Source organism: Bombina bombina, chromosome 2 (genome assembly GCF_027579735.1).
Source record: "Bombina bombina isolate aBomBom1 chromosome 2, aBomBom1.pri, whole genome shotgun sequence".
Lineage (NCBI taxonomy): Eukaryota > Metazoa > Chordata > Amphibia > Anura > Bombinatoridae > Bombina > Bombina bombina.
Window position 1 is genome coordinate 147776563 of NC_069500.1, and position 18304 is coordinate 147794866.

General features: G+C 36.0%; 1 protein-coding gene across 1 annotated transcript in view; it reads right to left on the reverse strand.

The window, feature by feature from the left end:
* The window catches only part of ANKRD55 (ankyrin repeat domain 55), a 204424-nt gene that overhangs the window by 21225 nt on the left and 164895 nt on the right, over window positions 1-18304 (reverse strand). The window contains 1 exon segment of the mRNA XM_053699692.1: window positions 10740-11398. Coding sequence (XP_053555667.1) covers window positions 10740-11398 — 659 coding nt within the window.

Below are 18304 nucleotides of genomic sequence, written 5' to 3' on the forward strand. Positions count from 1 at the left end.
AAAGAAAATCATTTGTGTGTGTGTGGATATATATATATATATATATATATATATATATATACAGGGAGTGCAGAATTATTAGGCAAATGAGTATTTTGACCACATCATCCTCTTTATGCATGTTGTCTTACTCCAAGCTGTATAGGCTCGAAAGCCTACTACCAATTAAGCATATTAGGTGATGTGCATCTCTGTAATGAGAAGGGGTGTGGTCTAATGACATCAACACCCTATATCAGGTGTGCATAATTATTAGGCAACTTCCTTTCCTTTGGCAAAATGGGTCAAAAGAAGGACTTGACAGGCTCAGAAAAGTAAAAAATAGTGAGATATCTTGCAGAGGGATGCAGCACTCTTAAAATTGCAAAGCTTCTGAAGCGTGATCATCGAACAATCAAGCGTTTCATTCAAAATAGTCAACAGGGTCGCAAGAAGCGTGTGGAAAAACCAAGGCGCAAAATAACTGCCCATGAACTGAGAAAAGTCAAGCGTGCAGCTGCCAAGATGCCACTTGACACCAGTTTGGCCATATTTCAGAGCTGCAACATCAGCAAGAAAGACGACCACCACTGAACAAGATACACAAGCTGAAACGTCAAGACTGGGCCAAGAAATATCTCAAGACTGATTTTTCTAAGGTTTTATGGACTGATGAAATGAGAGTGAGTCTTGATGGGCCAGATGGATGGGCCCGTAGCTGGATTGGTAAAGGGCAGAGAGCTCCAGTCCGACTCAGATGCCAGCAAGGTGGAGGTGGAGTACTGGTTTGGGCTGGTATCATCAAAGATGAGCTTGTTGGGCCATTTCGGGTTGAGGATGGAGTCAAGCTCAACTCCCAGTCCTACTGCCAGTTTCTGGAAGACACCTTCTTCAAGCAGTGGTACAGGAAGAAGTCTGCATCCTTCAAGAAAAACATGATTTTCATGCAGGACAATGTTCCATCACACGCGTCCAAGTACTCCACAGTGTGGCTGGCAAGAAAGGGTATAAAAGAAGAAAATCTAATGACATGGCCTCTTTGTTCACCTGATCTGAACCCCATTGAGAACCTGTGGTCCATCATCAAATGTGAGATTTACAAGGAGGGAAAACAGTACACCTCTCTGAACAGTGTCTGGGAGGCTGTGGTTGCTGCTGCACGCAATGTTGATGGTGAACAGATCAAAACACTGACAGAATCCATGGATGGCAGGCTTTTGAGTGTCCTTGCAAAGAAAGGTGGCTATATTGGTCACTGATTTGTTTTTGTTTTGTTTTTGAATGTCAGAAATGTATATTTGTGAATGTTGAGATGTTATATTGGTTTCACTGGTAAAAATAAATAATTGAAATGGGTATATATTTGTTTTTTGTTAAGTTGCCTAATAATTATGCACAGTAATAGTCACCTGCACACACAGATATCCCCCTAAAATAGCTATAACTAAAAACAAACTAAAAACTACTTCCAAAACTATTCAGCTTTGATATTAATGAGTTTTTTGGGTTCATTGAGAACATGGTTGTTGTTCAATATTAAAATTAATCCTCAAAAATAAAACTTGCCTAATAATTCTGCACTCCCTGTATATATATATATATATATATATATATATATCACACACACACACACACACATATATATATATATATATATATATATATATATATATATATATATATATATATATATATATATATATATATACACATTTATTTTACACATCTTAGTTTATTTCATCTGTTATTTTTAAAATTGATAATTAAACAACCTTCAATGCTTAGGAATGTGAAAATACATCAGAGCTTACACTGACTACTGCAGACATCATTGCTAAGGGCTATAAATCAATAATACCAGACCATCCACATAACCTCCTCACCTCTTCAGAATTCTTAGGACAACATAACGTTTGGAGCACAGTTTAACCTCATGGCTGTTAAAAGGGCTGCAGTACACTACCCTGGAAAACACTGCAGCCCTCTCTTGCAGCCAAGGGGTTAAACTGAGATCTGGATGTTATCTTTTAACTCTCTGCAAGCAGTTGTTTGTATTGTTTCTGTTTCTCCAAGCGTAAACAAAGCTGCAGCTAATACGTAGCCTGCAAATTGTGTGCTTTTGTCTGTAAAGCAAGAAATAATTCAGAAAACCGGCAGCATCAAAGTTAAAGTGATCACAAATCACCCACACAAATATATTACCACAGCAGCTCGCTCTCACACTGTTGACCTCTCGGCAATATCAGATGTGTGAGTTATAGATTTGTGAGCACTTTAACTTTCATTTTGTGCTCTCTTTATCTGCCTGAGTGCCTGTTGCCCTGCAGCTAAACTTGAAATGACAGCCAGTAGTAGTACACAAGCTCCAAAATATGCAGCTAATTAAAAAAGCTCGTACTGGTCTGATAAACACTATTTATACATATCTTACTTACATATATAATATCTTTAAAACAGCAGCATGCTCTTACCTTACACCTCTTCTATTCTATTTCGATATTGCAAGTATGCGCAGAAAAAAGAGCAGTATGAGAGCGTGCTGCTGTAAAAAAATAGTGTGCATTACATTTTAATTTCCCAGTTAATGAGCCCACTTGCAGTTGCTAGTAACCCTGCTAGCAGTTTGGGGAGTTATCCGTTTTTACTGTACTTTTCTAATGTCCATTATTTCCAGCACAGACAGAGTGATAATTTTGTCCCATGTCTGCCTTCTTCAGAACTGCACCTGTCATATTGGTTAGTTGAGTAGTACTTACTGTGTAGTACTAGCAGAGCGCACAAACATTTTTTAAACTCCCTCCCCCTCAGGCAATCTAGCGCAAATTTTTTAAAAAAAAATTAAAAGAAAATACAACTATTGGGCTGTCAGCAGGCAGTGTACACTGAAAACTAAACTGTGCACTCAAAATAATAATAACACAAAAAATAAATAGATGGGCTTTTCTTTAGAACGAATGGTTCTTCTAGTGGTGCGGCAGTAGCGCCCCGGGTAATTGTTCGCCCCTAAAAACAGCCCTGCTATGCCTGCTGAGCAAAAGCTGCTTTTGTCTTCCTGATTGTGCTCAAAACAGGGCGGCCGCTCTGCTCCCTCACCTGCTCAGTCCCACTCTGTGCTGCTCAAGGCCCCAAGCAGGTCGCCGGCCTCTGCGCTCCATCACACTGTGACTGCCCAAAATGAGCTCATCTCAGCTCACGACTATCTCCACAATGAGATATTGTGCCATTGAGGATGAGCCTAGTGAAGTGTCATCACGTCACGTGGTATCCGGACTGGCTTAGCACACCACCTCACTGCTCACTCGCACAGGCTGAACTGTGCGATTAAGCCAGTATAGGGATGGGTTGGAGGGTGGGAGTGGCATCCAAAGTGTCTGCATTAAAAGCAATGACACAGGCATGTAGGCTCTACCGCATGCACGGTTCAATACAAAATTAATGGAAAAACTATTTTGCTTTAACTTTTTTAGGGGTATAACTTAAATATAATTTTTCCAATATGGGGGCTATTGGAAAAATTATATTTTCTTCAGAATTTTGTTTTCTTTTCTTCTTCTTTTGACTGGGGGTTTACGTGCGGGTGTGCACATATGGCGGAGCCTCCACTGAGTACTGCATCTGCTCTCTTATGTCCAGGTTTGGCAGTGAGGGATGAGTTGCATAGGTTTAACACCCACTTGATGGAGCAGAAGGGGTTAATCAGTCAAGTCTAGCTCAGGGGCAAGTCTGGATTTATTTGGAGCAGAGAGAGGCTTATGAATATTTAGGACACAAATCTCACATTCAGCCAACCCATCTAATTTAATATATAAATTCAATTAAAACTTTCCAGGATATCAGGTGCAAAGGAGGATTCACAAAAACAAAACTTCCTAAAATACAGCAAGAAGGCATTACCTATAGAACAACGCGGTCTTTTAGGTACATGAAACCAAACATTTTTCTTTTATGATTGAGATAGAGAATATACAATTTTTAAAAAGATTCCAATTTACTTCTAATATCGAATTTGCCTCGTTCTCATATTATTCTTTGTGGAAGACATATCTAAATTATGAAAGTGCTAAGTTACAAGGTTTACTCCATTGAAAGAATATAGATTACAATCTTGCCAAAAATTCACATTCTCACCTTACAGAATACGGTTTGTTTTTGCTGTATAACAACATTTTTCTTTTGTATTTAAAAAATAAAATAAAAAAAAATTAACAGCTTTGTAATATTTCTAGCACAACATGAGATTCTACATATGGGGGGAAAAATATATATATTTTTTAAAAATATGATTTTTGGACTTTTTAATAAAAATACCCTGTGTAAGAGATACTAAACTCCAACTAACAAAAAGGAATCCCATGATTAATATATCGGGGGATATGTATAAAGCTGTCAACTATGTTGCATTCGCCAGCATCAATACGCTCGCCTAACATTTTGACCGCGTATCTCAATATGCTCTCCTTATTTATGAAAAAAGCCAGCAAAAAGATGTGCATCAAGTACGGGGCAATGAGCATTGGGCTGTTATTAACTAGCAGTCATCGATCTTGCGTCTATTCGGCTTTTTCCCAACTTTATTTATACCCTGTCACTAAACGCCGCCACTATACTAAAATGTTTAACCCCTATCCCGCCGCTCCCCGACACTGCTGCTACCTAAATAAAGTTATTAACCCCTATCTTGCCACTCCCCAACACCGCCGCAACCTAAATAAAGTTATAATAAAGTAAACTATTTTAAACTATTAATTAACCTGCCCTAACTATTATCCTACAAATAGGGATGTTGTAATTTTAATTTAAAGTTAGCGGCTTGTTAGGTTTAGTGGTTAATAGCTTAATTTAGTTTATGGGGATGTGGGGGGCTGATGGTTTAGGGATTAATAGGTTTAGTTAGTGGTAGTGATGTGGGAGGCCAGAGGTTTAGGGGTTAATACATTTATTTAGTGGCTGCGGTGTCGGGGAGCAGTGGGATAGGGGTTAATACATTTTATTTAGGTTGCAGTGATGTCGGGGCGGCAGATTAGGGGTGTTTAGACTCAGGGTTTATGTTAGGTGTAAACGTTACTTGTTTTCTACCATAGAAATCAATGGGTTATATTTCTTTGTCTTGCAGCATCGAACATAAGCTTTCTCTGCTTTCAAACTCCCATTGATTTCTATGGCATCCGCGGCCTCCAGGGTGGCGGATTGAAAACCAGGTACGATGCGTCCGAATAGCCGCGAGCGTACCTGTTAAAAGTTTGATAATTTGGAAAAAGTGTCAGATAGAGCCAAATGTGTATTTGGAACATCTGTAATGACGTAAGCATTAATCTGCGTCAGATTGAGACCGGCGGATCATATGTTACGGTCTTGAGGCTTTGATAACTAGGTCGTGTCAATATATGGCCGGGTTATAACACAATATATTTAATAATTATTCTTTGAAATAAACCTACAATCAAATATGCATATACTAAGACAATAAAATTATTATAAATTCCTGAATTCTTTTTACTAGTTAATATCTATAGACACATTGAAATATATTTGTAGGAACAAGAATATGAATCAGTACTATACACTAAAACTATTAAAATATGCTATACAAATCTCATAAAAGTTGCCTTATTCAAGCCTCCCGAATCAGAATTGCATTTAAAGTATTACAATGAGACTAAGATATTAGCTACTACTGGTACAATCAACAGTGCTAAGTTAAACAATAGGACAATATACACTCTTGTTAAAACATCAGAAATTGTATATATTATCTGTGCAAACAACCAACTCCTATGTCTAAGTGGAAATACATTCTTAATTACCTTTAAAACTAATTCTAAGATATATATATATATATATATATATATATATATATATATATTTTTTTTTTTTTTTGCAAAGATAAACAACTTAAAATGTAGGATTAGTTTAAAATATACAGGCTATGAATATAAGCTAAAATACAAACTGCTCTCTTAAATCTATTACTTACAATTTGACTATGATCTTACCAATAACCTTTGTATACTTTACCCAGATAAAACAAATCGATATCCAATATTTCTCAACAGGTTCAATCTCACCTCAGAATACCAAAAATTGGAGTATTGTTGCATATGGAGAATAAAAGTAGCTGTTTGCTTATAATAACTGCAGCAGTTATTCGTCCAGGGTTCCAGCAGAACAGTTTACCAGCCAAAGTTAGCAATAGTTAGCCAGCAGCCTCCTTTCTCTCTCTATGCTTGGGGTTAAATCATCTGATCTCACCCCTCACCTTTTTTGATCAGTACCATCATTGGTGAGATTGGAAACGCCAAACGGAAGCTTGTCTCGGATTGGTTCTTTGAAACTGAACATGGATTGGTTCATCTGGGAAGTAACTTTTAACAGTCAAGTTTTCTTGGCTTTAATACCGGACCCCGGCCACCGGGGGGCAGCAGACAAACAAACAGACTCATTTAACCATTTCTAACATTTTTAACAATTTAATACATTTTTATAAAGTGATCATTTATCAGACCATAACTTTTTGCATCAATCACTTACAACCTAAATTACAGACAGGGTAGTATCATGTCAATTTCTTGATTACTTTAATATGAAACATCAAATTCTTTTTAATATAATATTACATCAAAATAATTTATACTGCTAACTATTCCAAAATTAATAGCATTTAAAATCCTGATATATATATTCATACAAATACAGCATGTTTTATATTTCATATTTCTAATAAATCCTGAATGCATGAATCTTGTCTATGGTCCATATTCATAGGACATCTTGTTATTATATGTCTGAAAAATATAGAGATACTGAGGTTATTATTCCATACAGATTAATATTTCATATCTGTATATATCTCTTTGAGAGGATAAAATACACAGGATATCATTTAAAATATCAATTAGATATGTACTTCTCAGATGCCTGGAATGAAAGAGATAATTGTTAGAATGCTCATTTTAAATCTTAAAACATTCTATGCTTCCATATATATATATATATATATATATATATATATATATATATATATATATATATATATATATATATATATATATATATATATATATATACAGGGAGTGCAGAATTATTAGGCAAGTTGTATTTTTGAGGATTAATTTTATTATTGAACAACAACCATGTTCTCAATGAACCCAAAAAACTCATTAATATCAAAGCTGAATAGTTTTGGAAGTAGTTTTTAGTTTGTTTTTAGTTATAGCTATTTTAGGGGGATATCCGTGTGTGCAGGTGACTATTACTGTGCATAATTATTAGGCAACTTAACAAAAAACAAATATATACCCATTTCAATTATTTATTTTTACCAGTGAAACCAATATAACATCTCAACATTCACAAATATACATTTCTGACATTCAAAAACAAAACAAAAACAAATCAGTGACCAATATAGCCACCTTTCTTTGCAAGGACACTTAAAAGCCTGCCATCCATGGATTCTGTCAGTGTTTTGATCTGTTCACCATCAACATTGCGTGCAGCAGCAACCACAGCCTCCCAGACACTGTTCAGAGAGGTGTACTGTTTTCCCTCCTTGTAAATCTCACATTTGATGATGGACCACAGGTTCTCAATGGGGTTCAGATCAGGTGAACAAGGAGGCCATGTCATTAGATTTTCTTCTTTTATACCCTTTCTTGCCAGCCACGCTGTGGAGTACTTGGACGCGTGTGATGGAGCATTGTCCTGCATGAAAATCATGTTTTTCTTGAAGGATGCAGACTTCTTCCTGTACCACTGCTTGAAGAAGGTGTCTTCCAGAAACTGGCAGTAGGACTGGGAGTTAAGATTGACTCCATCCTCAACCCGAAAAGGCCCCACAAGCTCATCTTTGATGATACCAGCCCAAACCAGTACTCCACCTCCACCTTGCTGGCGTCTGAGTCGGACTGAAGCTCTCTGCCCTTTACCAATCCAGCCACGGGCCCATCCATCTGGCCCATCAAGACTCACTCTCATTTCATCAGTCCATAAAACCTTAGAAAAATCAGTCTTGAGATATTTCTTGGCCCAATCTTGATGTTTCAGCTTGTGTGTCTTGTTCAGTCGTGGTCGTCTTTCAGCCTTTCTTACCTTGGCCATGTCTCTGAGTATTGCACACCTTGTGCTTTTGGGCACTCCAGTGATGTTACAGCTCTGAAATATGGCCAAACTGGTGGCAAGTGGCATCTTGGCAGCTGCACGCTTGACTTTTCTCAGTTCATGGGCAGTTATTTTGCGCCTTGGTTTTTCCACACGCTTCTTGCGACCCTGTTGACTATTTTGAATGAAACGCTTGATTGTTCGATGATCACGCTTCAGAAGCTTTGCAATTTTAAGAGTGCTGCATTCCTCTGCAAGATATCTCACTATTTTTGACATTTCTGAGCCTGTCAAGTCCTTCTTTTGACCCATTTTGCCAAAGGAAAGGAAGTTGCCTAATAATTATGCACACCTGATATAGGGTGTTGATGTCATTAGACCACACCCCTTCTCATTACAGAGATGCACATCACCTAATATGCTTAATTGGTAGTAGGCTTTCGAGCCTATACAGCTTGGAGTAAGACAACATGCATAAAGAGGATGATGTGGTCAAAATACTCATTTGCCTAATAATTCTGCACTCCCTTTATATATATATATATATATATATATATATATATATATATATATATATATATATATATATATATATATATATATATATATATACATACACACATTCATTTCTATGCAGTGTTTAAAATTATACAAAAATCCAACAGATTATACATTGTTATATAGTTATTTAAATTTTCATTAGATTTCTGGAAAACAGAGAGATTGTATTAATTTTGGAATAACTTAAACATTTTATATCTACTAATGCAGTTATTCATCTAATTCATTTCAATCTGAATTGCATTATAGACATGTAATACAGTCTAAGGTATATATATTAAATATTTTGTCTGAATATATGTACATACATATATATATATATACATGTATTAATTTCTATGCTGTCTTTTAACAGCGGGTTTAAGAGTATAATTTATAACGTGTTTTTAGCTGGTCAAACTTTTACTGCCTCAATACACAGGCAGGGACTAATTAACAAGTCTATGCTAATCACTATGTAGTCAGAATTGCACTTGTTTATCTTATTTTAGGCCCAGAATGTTGTCTCCATACATTCCAGGATGTGTTTGGCCATCGGTCCTTGTTTGCTAATTTGGTTGTTACCCCCTACAGGGCTGTGAGCTTCAAAAGCTATGTTAATCAGGAAAAAGTGTCTCCTATCTGATGTCAGATTCTGAGCATATAGCTAATATTATCTTTTGAGACAATTTGTCCTTCTTTGAAATGACTCAATGGTCCTATCCTATCTCAACAGTTTAAATATTTATAATTTTCTTTGAAATGACTGTTTAAATAGACCAAATGTCTCCTCTAAGATTACTTTGAAAACATTTCTTTGTTCTGCAAGTAATTTATTTGATGAGTGAAAGAGGGGGTTGGTTTACATACATTTTCCCTTTTGGTTCCCATAAACAAAATGAATTATTTGGTGTACACAGACATATTATTATTTCTAAGTATACATGTGTATATTATTTTATGATATTCTTATACCCTGACAGTCGGATCAATCTCGCAAAAATGTCGATGTGGAATTCCGGCGTATTTTAGGTTGACAGCTTGATAGATAGGCCCCAACAGGTTTAAAAACACAAAGTGCAGTAATTTAATATCACGACAATGCAAGTATGATTTTTTTATTTTATTTTAATAACATAATTGCTAAACAGTTGTAGGCTTCCTTGCTTTCCCTACAGATCTGGTTTGCTGTATGAGATATCACATTATATGTTGTGTATATATATATATATATATATATATATATTTTTTTTTTCTTCTTACATATGTAAATTTCAGGACTGCCCACTAGGGATAAAATACACAAGAGAGATGAAGAGGGGTTTAAGGATTCTAGACCATAAATTGATATTGCCAAATATGTCAAAAGGACAGTTTTGCATTTTATCAAGTGTCCTTAGCTTTTGAATTCAATAAGTGAAAAATGGTGTCAAAAAGCAGTTAAAAAGCATTGAGGTATTGAGACATTGGATTGTGATAAGAGTCTTTGGGGGGGTTGTAAAATGGCTGATTGTGTTTGGCTCAAATTAAACAAAATTGATTATAGGTGGCCAAAAACATGCAGAATAAGACTGGATGATAGAGTGTGATCAAAACCTTTGATGATTAGTTTGAGTTACTTATGAGGAATACATTTTTGCAATGACAGTATTCTACTTTGGATTACAAGATGATTTTGTTAAGGGTTGTGGTACTGTGCATATAAGGAGTACTGTTTTAAACAAGGAGTTTACTGTTGATCGAGTCCCACACATGTGATCAGAAGAATCAGTATAACACCTGAAGGTCTGTGAAGAACAAAGACGTTGACCTAATGTCACAGAATACCAGTATTGGAATTACTAATTTAATTAACTGATGATACCTAGCAATAATTAATTAGTTAGGAACCTGTATAGAATAATTTCTATACATAGAAGAATTTTAGAAAATGTGATTAATTACCTATTATTTGCATACAATCAGAAGCTATTTATTTAATCAGACATTTGCAATGAAATATAGATTGTTTCTGTAATACACAAAAAAAGAATGCATGCACAAAGAATAAATAGACATTAAACGCTGTTATTGTTTATCTGCATAGGTTAATTCTGTATTTTATGGAAATCAGTTTATCTTACCTGAATATGTATTTTCCATGTGAGGGGCATTTAGAGGACATAGAAGTTCTTTATGGTTAGTTTTTTTAGGTAGAACATGGTTGATGACCTTGTCTGGAGGAGGAGAAGTCCATGCTTTATGAGACAATATTTGGTTTGCAGCTATATTCCAAGGATTGTTTTTCAAAGCCTGACAACTAACTGGATGATCAAATAGATCATGCTCACTTTTACTTTTCTGAGATCTATGTGCAAAATGAAAAGAGTTATTTGGTGTGATGTTTGATGTGATGCTTTGTGATGCTGTTAAGAACGTATGTCCAAGAGTTATTGGTGGGAGACTTTGTGTTCTTATTGGTGGAAGACCTTTGCAGTTCTGCTTATTTTCTGGTAGCAAGTACTTTTGTGACTCCAAATTTCTTTTCTTGCAGTTCACTGAGGTCACTCTTTCATCTGTTAGATCTTTGCAATTTGTGTCCAGAATACAATCAAAAGTTGTGATAATGTCATCAACCTCTGAGGTCTCTTCTCTGTTATACCTGAGTTTGTCTTTTTGATGCATTTGTTCATCTATCTTTTTCTTCTTGCAAGAAAATATCTGATTTAGAACAGTGAGTCGCCCCTCTTTTCTCATTGCTTTAGTATCTGGTGATACAAATGGCTGGAATGGATCAGGCCTACTGGAAATATAGTAAATCAGTAAAAAGAAAAACAATTATATTTTTTGCCTTTTTTAAATCTAAATTGTTAGAACAAGACAAATACCCTTTAGAGGAAAATTGCTTTATAGATAAAATACAATTTAAATGAAATATAAATGTATAATATCCTCAAATTCTGACTTGTTGTGAGGCCGGGGACTGGATACCTTTGTCATAGATTGATTACATGATTCTTAAGTTTAACTAAGAAGAAGCATGATCATAGAAATGTCTCACAATAAAATAAAATGTATTGGACGGTAAAAGAGCTGAATGCCCTTTTAAGGGCAATGCACATACAAATGCTGTGGGTAGCAGGTTTTTTAGTGTTAGTTTTTTATTTTGGGGGGTTTGGTGGGTGGGGGTGTTTGCTGTTAGGGGGAACTTAGTTATTTAAAATGTAAAAGAGCTGTTTAACTTAGGGAAATGCCCTACAAAAGGCCCTCTTAAGGGCTAACGGTAGTTTAGTTTAGATTTGGCAAGGTTTTTATTTTGGGGGGCTTTTTTATTTTCATAGGGATTAGGTTTAATTTTTTTTATTTTTGATAATTTGGTTTATTGTTTTCTGTAATGTTAGACTTTTTTTTATTTTTTGTCATTTTCGATTAATTTAAACTTTATTTTTAAAATAATGTTAGGTTTTTTATTTTAATTGTAATTTAGGAATTTTTAATTTGAGGTAATTGGGGTTAATTTAGGGGATGTTAGGTTAGAGGGCTTAGTAATTTAATTAGTTATTTGTGTTGTTGGGGGTTGGCGATTTAGGAGTTAATAGCTTAATTAGGTTAATTGCGTTGTGGGGTGTTGGCGGCTTAGGGGTTAATATACTTTATTAGTTAGTTTGCGATGTGGGTGAATGGCAGATTAGGGGTTAATAGTTTAATTAGGCATATAGCGATGTGGGGGTTCGGCAGATTAGGGGTTAATATACTTTATTAGGTAGTTTGCGATGTGGGTGAATAGCGGATTAGGGGTTAATAGTTTAATTAGGCATATTGCGATGTGGGGTTTTGGCGGATTAGGGGTTAATATACTTTATTAGTTATTGCGGTGGGGGATTGCGGTTGACAGGTAGATATTGCGCATGCATTAGGTGTTAGTTTATATTTTCAGGGAGTTATGGGCATTAAGGTGCTCACATTTTCAGTGTAAGGCTTGCTGCACCTGCCTATGTGTGGCGAGGGGAAAATGGAGTAATATTTCTCCATTTTCACCACGTAAGTCCTTGCGCTGAATATGTGATACCAACTTGTGACGTGGTGGTTGTTAGCTTATGGGAGTAAAATTAGCGGGCAACGGGTGAAATATACTCGCTGCATTTAAATGCGGCGCCGTATATGTGATAGCAAAACCGGACTAAACACCGGCATCACCAACTTTTGCGGGCAAAGCTGCATATGTAATCTCACCCATAATACTTACTCAAAAGATTACAAATTGCTTTATTTTGAGCATACAGTCTCAGTATTGTCATGTGTTTAGTTACAATAATATGGACCTATTGTAATTCATGAGAATAAATGCACAAAGTTCTTCTAAGGTTGACATCAGTATTGGAGAGGATAGTCTGATTTTTAAGGCCGTAGAAAAAAATAAAATGTCTGTTTTTTCCTGTAGTACACTGCCTTTCAATAGTTCCTTGTGGCACATTCTACAGCTGCAAATGGGCATCAAAGTAAGGAGGGAAGGAAGGGAAGTTGTGTGGATGTTGTACTCAATTTTTGTTTAGCATGATTATCCCCTACACTTTAACAGAACAGCTTCAACTGTTTACTCAGCTGCATACTTGCTTAACTAAGAACCAGGTTGTGAGCCATAATATAGTTTCTTGTTTTTGTTATTTTCCCTGGCGACCTTGCTTAAACTATTTTTTTCAATTCTTGACAAGTGAGCTGTACAGCCAAAAGCAAACATACCACCCACACTATATATTGCTATAGCAACACCATCTCGTGTTGCAGATAACTTGACATATAGAACTACAACGATTATTCTATAGCCAGTTAGCACATTTAGGTAAGTATCCTTGCTTGACTTCCCTCAGAAGTGGCCTGTATATATTGTTCATGCAAGTGAAGCTTAATTCCAAGGAAAAACAATATTCATTTGTGTTATGGTATGGATACAACTGAGATTTATAAAAGTAAGAAACACAAAGATTTTTATATAGCTAATTAGCACATTTAGGCAATTCGATAAACAATGATCTTTGTGGTTCTTACTTTTATGAAATCGAGGCTTTGAATCTCAAAGTCTTATCTCCACCATAAATTTCAATAAATATTGCTTCCCCCCCCCTGGAAATAAGCTTCACTTAGCAGCAAATAAAAGCTTCTGCTAACGAGAGCTAATGAGCTTGAAACAGCTGCCGAAAATAGGTTTTGACTTTGCTGCCTTTACCTCATAAGGTGTGGTATTCTGAGCTTCGTATTTAAGTAAACAAGTATTTGCTCATTGGTTATAAAGGTTAGCTCTAAAATTAGAGCTTGTTGCTCTTTTTTGTAGTAATCAGAAAACAACTTCTATGTAGCCTGATTAAACAATATGAGACATTTAATATATGATGAATTTGTATATTAACTACTGACTTAAGTGTTAATAAATATAAGGAATATTTAATATAATATATATCTTATGTTCAAGATATATATATATAACCGGAGGCCACAGATGAAAAAGAAATACTGACAAGCTCAGAATCTGAATTGGTAGAAACAAATGATTCTTCTTACTTCACGCAATCACACACAGCCTAAAATATTTACAAGTTCAGACATTCCACAGATATACAATGTTTGTTCATATTGGATGTTGCAGGTAATAGGAGATGCCCAATAATTCAGTATGGTAACAAAAACAAGCAGGTAAGAAGTTTAAAGGCTTTAGCATTGTTCGTATACGTTACCACCTTGAGGACCGTGATATTTCTGTTACCGCATTGGAAGATCCGTGTTTGGAGAGGCAGCGTGTGTGAATGCGGCTTACTTCCGGGTAGCGGTGAAAAAGTAGATCCGGCCGTTGAATGATCCAAAGTCGGTAATGACAAAGTAACGATTTGAGCATAAGAGATTCAAGACGCAGCTAGAGTAAACAAAGTAAACCACCTTGCACAGGATACAAGCAATAGGAGACCTGAGATAAGGAAAGCTACACCAGAGTAGCTAAGACTTCAATAATCAGGCAGTAAATGAGTGTTACAGGTAGTCCTTATATAGGGTGGAGACCAAATAGGAGGGGTTATAGTTAAAGGTATACCACATCTCCCCCCCTTCAAGGAAGCACCCCAGGGGTTTCCAAACTAGGTTTCTCAGGATAGCGGCGATGAAAATTTCGTAGAAGACGGGGAGTGCGAAGATCAGAATGAAGCTGCCAAGAGTTATCCTCCGAACCATAACCTTTCCATTTCACAAGATACTCTAACCTCTTCCTACGGATCCTAGAATCCAATACAGCTTCAACTTCATACTCCTCTCGATCATCAACGAGTATTGGAGGTGGTCGAGACAAGGAGAGAGACTGAGGTGAAGGAAGATATGGCTTTAACAGAGAGACATGAAAAGAGGGGTGAATCTTAAAATCCTGGGGAAGCTCTAATCTCACAGCATTGAGGTTGATTATTTTAGAAATCTTAAAAGGACCCAAATATTGATTTGCCAACTTTTTGCTAGGAACTGACAGTTTGAGATTCTTTGTCGAGAGTAGTACCAAATCTCCAATCTGATAAGCCGGGCTAGCAGTGTGATGGGTATCATATAACCTTTTTTGATAATCTTTAGCTTCCGAAAGATGTTTTTTCAGGATGTTAAGTCTTTCTTGTAGGGTAGTTGCGAAATCCAATGCTGAGGGAGAGTTCACTTGTTGAGAGGACAATGAAATAGTAGTAGGATGATATCCATAAGTAACGAAGAATGGGGATAGTTTAGTAGATGTAGAAGTAGTATTGTTATAACAGAATTCAGCCAAAGGTAAATAGGATGACCAGTCATCCTGCAGATGAGATATATAACAACGAAGATATTGCTCAAGGGTTTGGTTGAGTCGTTCTGTAAGGCCATTTGTCTGAGGGTGAAAAGCAGTCGAGTATCTAGAATCAATTTTGATTAACTTACATAGGGATCTCCAAAAATTAGAGGTAAACTGTGTACCACGATCAGTTATTATAACTTTGGGCAGTCCATGTAAGTGAACTATGTTGTCTAGGAAAACGTGAGCTGTAGTGAAAGCTGTAGGGAGACCTTTTAGGGGAATGTAATGAGCCAGTCTTGTTAAATGATCAATGACAACTAAAATAGTATTGTAATGGTGGGATTCAGGTAACTCGACAATAAAGTCCATTGATATGGTACTCCAGGGTTTGTCAGGAATAGGCAGAGGAGATAAAAGACCTGATGGTCTTTTGTGTGTTAACTTGTTTCTGGCACAGGTATCACAATGTTTTACATAGTTTGTAATATAGGTATCCATGAGTGGCCACCAATAATTTCTCCTGGTTAGGTCTATAGTTTTAGAAATACCTGGATGGCCTGCTAGTGTCCCGTCATGGGTTTGTTTAAGAATAGAAGATCTAATTTGTTTGGGGATATATAGTTTAGAATTATGATAGAAAAGACCAGTCTTGGAATCTTTTTGACAGTCTATTCCATGTGGTGGTTCATGTTTTAATTCTTTTAAGATCTCCTCTTCTAAAGGTGTTAATAAACCTATAATTTTTTCTTTTGGAATGATTTGGTAAATTTGATTATGAGTGTCTTGTTCATGTAATCTAGAGAGGGCATCGGCTTTGGTATTTAAATGTCCTGGTCTGTAGGTTAAGAGAAAATCGAAACGATCAAAAAATATAGACCATCTTGCTTGTCTTGCAGACAAGGTCTTACTTGTTTTTAGAAATTCAAGATTTTTATGGTCAGTATAAATCTTAAAAGGTAGCTTAGAACCTTCTAATAAATGTCTCCAATGATCTAGAGCACGTTTTATAGCTAGAAGTTCTTTATCTCCTATGCTATAGTTTTTCTCAGCACTAGTTAACATTTTTGAATAGAAAGCAATAGGATGAATCTCAGTCTTGTTCTTATCTTGTTGTGATAAAACTGCACCGATACCTGAGTCGGATGCATCTACTTCAAGGATAAATTCTGAATCAAAATCTGGCATAACTAGAATGGGAGCTGTAGTAAAATTTTCTTTCAATTTATTAAAGGCAAGACTAGCGGATTCGGTCCACTTAAATCTTTGTTTTTCACTAGTGAGTGTTGTTAATGGTTTAACGATTGAAGAGAAATTTTTTATAAACTTCCTATAAAAATTCGCAAAACCAATGAATCGTTGTACAGATTTTGTGGAAGTAGGAGTAGGCCAATTTAGAATTGCTGATACCTTCTCCGGATCCATTTGAATTTTGTTGGGACTGATGATGTAACCCAAGAATTTTATTTCTGTGACATGAAAGGAACATTTTTCCAGTTTAGCATATAGTTTGTGTTCTTTTAAACGAGTTAATACCCAGCGTACATGTTTTTCATGCTCTTGAGGTGTTCTAGAATAAATTAATATGTCGTCAAGGTATATTATGACACAAACGTCTATCAGGTCACGAAAGATCTCATTTATAAAAAACTGAAAAGTTGCCGGAGCATTACTCAGACCAAAAGGCATTACATTATATTGGAAAAGGCCATATCTGGTCCTGAATGCCGTTTTCCATTCGTGACCTTCTTTAATTCTAATCAAATTATAAGCTCCCTTTAAATCTAATTTGGTGTAAATAGTTGCACCAGTTAGACGTTCCAAAAGTTCAGGTATTAAAGGTAACGGGTATCTGTTTTTTATTGTGATGTTATTTAAAGCTCTATAATCAATAATAGGTCTTATGGTACCATCCTTGTTTCTTACTAGAAACATACCTGCAGCTGCAGGGGATGTGGAGTGTGAAATAAATCCCTTACGTAAATTTTCGTCTAAGTAGTTTCTTATATACTGGAGTTCCTCTTGAGAGAGGGGATAGATCTTACCATGAGGGATTTTGGAACCAGGTATTATATCGATAGGACAGTCAAACTCCCTATGAGGTGGAAGGTTTTCTGCCTCTTTTAAATTAAATACATCTGCCAAATCCTGATAACACGAGGGTAAACCAATATCAAGTGACGCTATGGTTTGATGTGGATAACAAGTTTGGGAACAAAAAGCAGAATCTAATGTTACCTTATTTGAAACCCAATTTATGTGAGGGTTGTGTTTCTTCAACCAAGGATAGCCTAGGATGAGAGTATGCTGATGAATGGTTATGAGATCAAAAGATAAATATTCAGTGTGTCCCTGCAATGATGTTACAAGCAGGGGAATAGTATGATGTGTAATAGGTCCTTGTTCTATTAATGAACCATCTATCAGCTTAATAGATACAGGATTTTGTTTACAAATAGTAGGTATTCGATTTTTATTTACATAAGTGGAATCAATGTAATTTCCGGATGCTCCTGAATCAATTAATGCCTTGGTTTGGATATTTTTCTGGTCCCACTGTAAAGAAATAGACAAAGTCATGTGTGTATCATTAGCTATGCTGTAAATAAAGTCACTGGTTTTTTTCTTACCATTCTTTTGTTTTTTCAACAAAGGACAAGTAGATACTACATGTTCTTTTTGAGCACAATATAAACAGAGATTTTCCAACCTCCTTCTAATTTTTTCCTCTGGTGGCAGAGGTCCTCTAAGTACACCAATCTCCATAGGGGTAGCACTGCCATGATCTTTGTCATGACTTGTTGTGACTTGGTAAGGTCTTCTATATGAGGTATCATTAGAGGCCTTTTCTGCCCTCCTTTCTCTCAAACGACGATCTAAAGATGTACTTAATTTAATAAGACCATCAAGGGTATCTGGGAT